The sequence below is a fragment of the Apium graveolens genome, chromosome 5 (assembly GCF_009905375.1).
Source record: "Apium graveolens cultivar Ventura chromosome 5, ASM990537v1, whole genome shotgun sequence".
In the NCBI taxonomy this organism is placed as follows: Eukaryota; Viridiplantae; Streptophyta; class Magnoliopsida; order Apiales; family Apiaceae; genus Apium; species Apium graveolens.
In genome coordinates, this window is record NC_133651.1 from 70,891,158 (window position 1) to 70,899,672 (window position 8,515).

At 34.6% G+C, this 8,515-nt stretch overlaps 1 protein-coding gene across 1 annotated transcript; it reads right to left on the reverse strand.

Annotated features, from left to right (window-relative positions):
* Positions 1-596: 596 nt before the first annotated feature.
* LOC141660167 (uncharacterized) lies at positions 597-1,796 on the reverse strand. The gene is made up of 2 exons (XM_074467128.1): positions 1,509-1,796; positions 597-1,379 (listed from the first exon to the last, which is right to left on the reverse strand). The coding sequence occupies exons 1-2, from the start codon at positions 1,794-1,796 to the stop codon at positions 858-860; spliced, it is 810 nt and encodes a 269-aa protein (XP_074323229.1). The 3' UTR covers positions 597-857.
* Positions 1,797-8,515: the final 6,719 nt, after the last annotated feature.

Here is an 8,515-nt window from a genome sequence, read left to right on the forward strand (position 1 = left end):
AAAAAAGATATTATTTTAATAAAATTATTATTTTATTAATTATTAATTTATTCGGGTTAGTGGTAACTACAATTCATTATCTATGGTAAGTACAAATAATGAATTAATGTTGGTATGAGAATGAATTTAAAATGACAAACAAACGGAGCATCTATGATATATTTTTTTGAAACCATAAGTATTTTCTCCCTTGCCAAGTAATAAGTATCATCGAGTAACTATTTCATCTAGCAATAATTAAAATATAAAACCATTGAATAGATTTTGATGAATCTGCTTATAAGAATTAAATTGATAGTCAAGTTTCTGTTTATAGATGCATACTGTATTGTATTCTTAGTTCGAGCTTTAAGATTGTACCATGTTTCTTCCTCTCTTAAAGAACAAAGGTGGAAGTAGAGCTCAAATCCAAGAACACGGAGGCAGGGCCGTTCCATTCCATATAGGGGCTGGGGCGAAATTGAAAATAAGTGCCCTAATTTTTTTTCCAAATCTATAACCAAAAGTACTCATATAGATATGTTAATGTCAACAATTCACCTATAAACAACACGAATATACTGTTAAAAACTATAATTAAAAATGCACAATCTAGAGCATCCCCGTGGATTACACGGGTTTTAGAGCAGTTCATACTTATGACAACCTCTAATTTTTTGATATATTCACAAAAGATGCAGTTCATAGCATCAAAGAAAAAAAAACAAAATATGCAGTTTACAAAACTTGTTCATGTGTGTAGGAACAATGTATCAAGCACCGACAACAAAAATACTGCTAAGTCTTACCCTACTCAAAATATTGTAACCATGCAAGGCAACATTATCGAAATAGCAAGCAAACTAGCCAGGTGGTGGTTATAGGGCTTCAGCTTCATCCTTTATAGCCTTGTCACCATGTCCTGCAATGTCAACTGTCCCATCAGCCGGGGCTTTATTATCAGGAGTCATCTCCTTAATGAGCTCGTTAACATAGTCCTCTACCGACCTGCCCTCGTCATTGGCCAGGTACGCAACAAAATTACCTAAGCCAACTTTGTAACTTTTCCTAGTCGAGGCTACAGCCTTCTTAGCATATTCCGCCTGTTTGTCAACAATAAATTTTGCCTTCTTAGCGGAGGCCTTCGCATCTTTTGCCTCTTTGGAAGCCTTCTCCAATTTATCCTCGATATCACGCAACTTGGAAATAGCTCTGCTTGCTTTCGTCCAACCTTCATCACAGTACTTCTCGAGATTTTTATTCTTCTCGGCACAGATGGATTTTTGTTTCTCCCACTCTTGGATCTGACTCTTGAGGTCACTTACTTGCTTCGTCAGCACAGCATTTTGCTCCTGTGATGTTGCAAGGCTGGTGACCAGCTCCTTAATGGTTGAGACGACCTGAAATATCAAGCATTGACATGGCATGAAAAATGAGGCCAAGAATGTTGGGCATTAAGGTATCAATACAAGTATCCTAAGAGAGATCATGCTTCTCGCCAAAAGCTTTAAGTGCAGACTCAATCTTGCCTTCTCATTAGTGGTCGTGGCATCATTTGCCTCTTGCACAGCCTTCTCCAGTTTCTCCTTGAGACCACACTTTTCGGAAATAGCTCCGCGTGCCTCTTCCCTTGCTTCATCGCGGTCACGTTCAAGTACTTTTATCTTCTCATCCCAGCTGGCTTTCTGATCCTTCCACTGTTGGATCTGACTCTCGAGGTCAATTACTTTCGTTGTCAGCTCCTCAATTTGCTTCTTTGATGTTGTAAAGTCAGTGCACAGCACGGTCACGGATGGGTGAACTGGAAGACAGAGCATTGGTATAATGTGACAGATGAGGCCAAAAACTTTAGCTCTTAAGATATAAAGTTCAGTTCATAAAGAGAGAAGCAAGGTAATACCTCATGCATCTTCCTTTGAGCCTGTTCAGCAGCAGTCTCTTCGGTCTCCATTTTAATTTTGTACTGAAGCTCAGCATCGTAGACCCCTAACTCAGAATTCCCACTTAATACTGCAAAAGAAAAAGAAAACAGAACAAAGGTTTAAATGTGATACTATCAAATAAGTAAATAAGCAAAGTACATTGTACCACAAATTTAAATGCACAAAAAGGGGAAATTTCGGAACTCACGTAATTTTGAAGAAAATCTCATCACGAAGTTGACTAGTATAAATACATATGTTAGGATTGACAAAACTCATTGGACTCCTTGGGAAAGTCATTCAAACAAAGACTCCATATGACTCCTTCACAAAATTCTCCAGGAACTAATGGGCTCCCCTTGGCATTGGACCTATTCTATCTTTAGCATTCCACATTTCCACCTCAGTGGAGGGTGCGGGAGTATCTTTTTCTGTAATTGACATTACCAAAGATATATGATGGTAATAATAATGGGCACGAGATCAGTGCTATCCTCAGAAACCCTGTTTTTGTGCGACCTAAGATTAGAAATAAGTGCTCTTACCAATGAATTTTGCAAGAAACAATTAGCACAGACAATCCCCTAAAAGGAATGCATACGATTTATACCAAATTAATTAAGTCTTTAACTAAAAACGTTGTTCAATCTCTAGTCACAATAAACTTCCCCATAATAAAATAGCAGCACCATAAACCAGCAATATAAACAAACTTCTCAACTTATGAAATTCTAAAAGATAATTTATAACATGAAACTAGGATGTCATAGTCTTACATATACTTTTTAAATGTCCGTCATGCTCGACTCATCTAAAAACATTAGCATTTATATAACCCATTCCTCAATAAGATTCATAAACAGTTATATCACATTTTAAGGCAACCATGTAGCTAATGTTACCTAATTCAGCCACCCCTGCTCCTGATCCTGAAGCAGTAGCACCAGCTGGCAAAGCCACTTTAGCTGTACCCCTAATCTTGGCTGGCGATTGATTCTCCACATTTGTCTCTATAAAGGGCTTGGTCTCCGGTATTGAAGTCTCAGACGACATAGCTCGCTCCACAAATTCAGTCTTTTCCTTTCGGGGGCTAATTTTCTCAGGCTTAGATTCCGGTACATCCAATCTTGGCTTTTTGGACCAGGGCTCCTCACCCGCATACTTCCTTTGCTTTAATACATATCGAGACATTTCTTGAAACAACTGGAAAATGAAACTATAATGAGAATATCTCAAAACCTAAAATTAAAAGACATTTTCTTGTTCTTGAAAAGAACATATGATCCAATTCTTGATAATATCAAATTTTAAGAGAGGCAATTACAAGGGGTCAGGGCCTTTCCGGCCTAGGGAGAGGTCTCGGGTCCGAGTCTTCCCAGTTTAAATTGAGTTGTGGGTGTTTATCTATTGGTCTCTGTAAGAAACAAGAACCTAGCTCAAGTGAAGTCATATTTACACAAATTTCTTCTCATTTTGCCTTAGAGCCCAACTTTCTTGTAAATTTACTCCATAACGATTCATAAAAAAGAAGATTAAACCACCAATAATGCATTGCAACAAGAAAGTTAATCAAAAAGACATATATCAAGACTTAAACCCCAAAGGGTTTATGTAACCAAAATAAAAAAGAATCTTGAAAAATGTAGAAATTGTACTTACAATTAGTGGTGGCCAGTTGGGCGGTCCGGGCGGTTCGGGCCGGGCCGCCGGCGGGTTCGGTTCACTGATCCCAGGCACTGAACCGGCACTATCAGGTAACGAATCGGGCTCGGGCCGGGTTTGAACCGTGAAAAGGAGAACCGGATTCGACTCGTGAGTCGTCAATGAGCTCGCGAGCCCGCGAGCCTGGGCGGGTTTGATTCTATATGTTCGGGACTTTAATTACTCATATAGCACGTTGAATTTGGTTTTGTTGTTATGCAAATCGAATTTCGCCGGAAAAAGCTTGAACATCGCCGGATTCCATGGCGACATGGCTCGAACTCGCGAGTTATCGCATGAATACAGTCGTGGTTAGCTTAATCGGGTGGTTGGGGGCATGTTGTTGTTGATTAGACGAAATAAACGAGTTCAAACGACTCGTTTTGGTCCCGATTGGACGGTTGGAGTTGTGCCGGAATCTCACCGGAGTCGAAGAAACCCCCGGTGTACTTGACGAGCCGGTGCGGGCTGTGCGGGCCGGTCCCGGTCCCGGTCCCGGTTCCGGTCCCGGTCCCGGTCCCGGTTCTCTAGTATTATATTCGTAACCGGCTCGATTGATCTAACGAATTGTGCGGGTTTGAACCGGCCCGGTTCGGGCCGAATAATTACGGGTTTCTGTACGAACCGGTCCCGAATGTGCGGTTCAAACCCGCACATTTGGCCAGCTCTACTTACAATGCTGTGGACAAGCTTAAACCAGGCAGATAATTGGAGATATTTATACACAGAAATGTATGCGTATTCGATTATTTGTGTATTTATGTTGCTTAACAATAGATACAGTTGTTGGTGTTTAGCAGACCTCTAGAGTCCATAATCTTCTCTCCCTCCTGTTCTCTATTTACTTTTTTCTCCAAATTTGCATACAGAGTCGCTATATATTGTTCTCCCAAAGTTGTACCTACTTTCATACAATATTATTCATACGAGTTTCTTGTTTATTATGTATTTATTAAATTTGTATTTTGATAATATATAAAAATATTAATTTTCTGAATATTGTTGTGTTTGACATTTTTATAATATATATATAAACTCCTACTCAGCTACAAATCTAATTAAAATAAAAACTAAAAATCATCACTAATTATACTTACGGGAATCACTAAAATATTCCGGGTACTGATTTCATTTTAGTGATTGCAAAAAAATCACTAATATGTATTAGAATAATTACTAATTTGTAATATTGAAATCACTAAAAAAAATAACTATACATATGTGTGTATCATTATGCATTACATCACCACTTCCTGCATAGCACCCCTTGGAGCATCACCAGCGCCTACACGCGATCTTCTTCTGCCACAATTACCTATAAGAGCTCTCACCTGTCATACAACTCGCCACCTCCATTTCTTAATTCTATGTATCAAAATTAGAAAAACTGAAATCAAAACAGTTATTCAATTAATGACCAAATTGCGATAGTTCTTCATCAACACTTTTAATTCACACAATTACCATAATGGAAATCACAACATCCCAATTTTAAAGGTGTTTGGTGCTCAAATTCATATAGATTAGTGACGAAATTAATGTTAATTACTGTATGATGATATATATATACAGGCTTGTATGTATATGTAGGTGTGTTTTTATCGATGGATGAGGGAGGAGGAGGGGGGTGGATGCCAGAGAGAGGCAAAAAATGTCGGGGAATATCAGGTGAAGGATCGAGATGAGGGCAGGGTATCAAATAAAGCATAAATGGCTGGGCAGATGTATAAATGAGTGGGGTAGGTGGAGGTTTTTAGTTTTTATTTTAGTGTTGGTTTCTATTTGATCACTAGCCTATATATATATATAGTGAAATGATCAAATACAAACTAAAATTAAAATAGAAATTAGGAACTAATCTAAGACATTATATATATATATATATATATATAGTCCTACTCACATAGAAAAACCAAATTAAAATAAAAACTGAAAACCTCAACCCAGCCCATACAGTCCGGCCCAAAATTAACACAATCCAGCCCAAAATAAAAACAGTTAGCATTATTCAAATTTTATATTTTGCGCATATACACACGATACATACAAAACGATTACAGAATTAAAGTTCATTTATTATTAATGCAACTGCTACAAACAGTCTAAAATCACAAAAAATATTCAAATTCATCACTTTATATAGAGATTTGCACGGCGAAATTGATGGAAGTTGTTCAAATCTCAAGCTTTTCATTGATGCATGTTGTTTTTTTGTGATTTATGTGATTTTTAAATAATTTTTGTAATGAAAAAATCGGTTGATGTTATTATTGTGTTTTTGAAATAGATGTTAATTAGTATTTAATCATTGATCTAAGACTAATCTAACTACTAATAGAGTAGGTATTCAAAATTTGTGTTTATGATTTTTTATGCTCTTACTCATTTGATTATGTGAACAAATAGTTGTGTATTTTACCGGTTCAATTCATATTGTTTCTTAGATTAATGTGTTTGGATGTGTGTATTATTACTGATTTTCATGATATATTTTGAAACATCATATGTTTCCATGAGCAAAATTTGTGTCGTAGATCTGAAGCTTATTTATTTAAATAATCAATAAAAATTTATTAACGGTAAACATCAATCGATTATTACTTGCAGTAGTAGATTATTAGTTGATATGTGTTGTATTGGTTGATATAAACTTGTATTCATTGATGCATGCTATTTTTTTGTGATTTCTGTGGTTTTTAATTAATTTTTGTCATGAAAATATCGATTGATTTTTTTATTGTGTTGTTGAAATAGATGTTAATTAGTATTTAATCACTGAACTGAGACTAATCTAACTACTAATTGAGTAGGTATTCAAAATTTGTATTTCTAATTTTTTATGCTCATACTGATTTGATTATGTGAATAAAGAGTGGTGTGTATTTTACTGGTTCAGTTTATATTGTTTTTTAGATTAATGTGTTTGGATGTGTGTATTCTACTGATTATACTAATTTTCATGATATATTTTGAAACATCAGATGTTTTCATGAGTAAAATATGTGTCGTAGATCTGAAACTTGTTTATTTAAAAAATCAGTAAAAATATATCAACGGTAAACATCAATCGATTATTACTTGCAGTTGTAGATTATTAATTGATATGTCTTGTATTGGTTAATAGAAACTTGTATTAATTGATGCATGTTATTTTTTTAATGATAAGATGAATGAGTATTACATATTTAATCCGTCTACTAGAAAGTCGAGAAAAGTACCTAGTGCTCCTGCTGAGTTTTCGCATTCTTTTCAGACTTCTCTTTGCGGATTTGAATATGACAATTTAAATGATGATTACAAGGTTGTCAAGATTGCTGAGTGTTATTTTGAGTTATGTGGCAAAATGACAATTGTTTATAGCCTTAAAAAAAATTCTTGGAAACATATTTGAGATGTTCCTGATAACAACACTCGTTTCTTTGGACATTAGGGAATGTTTGCAAATGGAGCGTTGCATTGGTTGACAATCAGTAATCCTATACATGGATTCGATATCCTTGTTGATTTTGATCACTAATCTAAGACTAAATACAATTGTGTCTCTTACTGATTTGATTATGCAAATAAAATGTGTGGTGTATTTTACTGATTAGGTTCATATTATTTCTTAGATTAATATATTTATAGGTATTTTTTTAATGTATATGCTTTTAGTGAATAGATTTTTATACAGGTTTTACTGATTTGAAAATTTTGAAGATAGTTTGCACCATACAAAAATTTAATATTCTAGTTACCAATGTTTTGAGATATGTTTATTTTCTGTATAGAAATATATAATGGCATTTTTTGCAGGAAATAAATGGAAGCACGCAGAAGTCCACGCCTTCAAAATTTAAGATCGTCATCAAAAGGAAAAGCTGTTGAGTTGGTTGCCTATACAAACTCTGAAAGTACAGATGAAAATATAATGATAATTAAAGAATTATCCAAAGGTATATATATTTTTAAATTACTAACTTGAATATAGTGTTTTTTAATAAAAGGACTTAATTGTTAATTTAATATGTGTAGAGGATCTACATAACAATAAAGTGAGAGACAAGGATGCTTCTATGGAAGAAAATGTTACAACGACATTAGTTAAATGGAAGAAAGCAAGAGCTAAAAACCTCAACTAAGTCCTTGTCGTGAGGTATTTTTCTGTAAACGCATCAAAATAATCAATTTTTTGGTGATTTTAGTCCTGCCATTACCAAACAGTCAGATTATTTTATTAAGGAAACTTACTACTTAATATGATTAACATCAAAATGTTTGAGAAAACCATTTACAAATGTGTGTGTGCGTTTGAACAATGTTGATACACCACAAGATTCAGAGTGAAAATCTTAAATTGCAGATGAAATAGGTGAAACAGCCGTTATATGATACATTAGTCCCTTAACCTATATATAGTACTAGGGGATCTTTTTTCTTGTGCATTTACACATACATAACTAAAGCAACATCAAGTGAAAAGTTGTAGTTGTCAAAATTTGATTCGTATGTCATTTCTCTTTAGAAAATAAATTGGATAAATAGATTGATTGAGCTGGAACCAATTCGAGTTAAAATTAGGTGTAAGCTGTTTACATATAAAAATTTTATGTGTGCCTTCTTCAGAATCTCCTCTTACTATATATTATATGTCAACCAAGGGTAAAAAAGGCCATTTTAATGGCTGTGAAATCACAATTTTACCCTTTTGTTTTGAAAAATTATAAAAATGCCACTATCACACAATTTTTGTTAAAAATGAGTAGAATTGTCGTATCCAATATGAATTGAACCTCTTACCTCTTACTCAAGAATTTCATGTCATTACCATCAAATTACATGGCTTTTTGAGTCCAAATTACATTTTTTATTAGATAAGCCATATGCTCTACTTTTATCAAATTATATTTTTTATTAATTTAAACTTTTGAGTG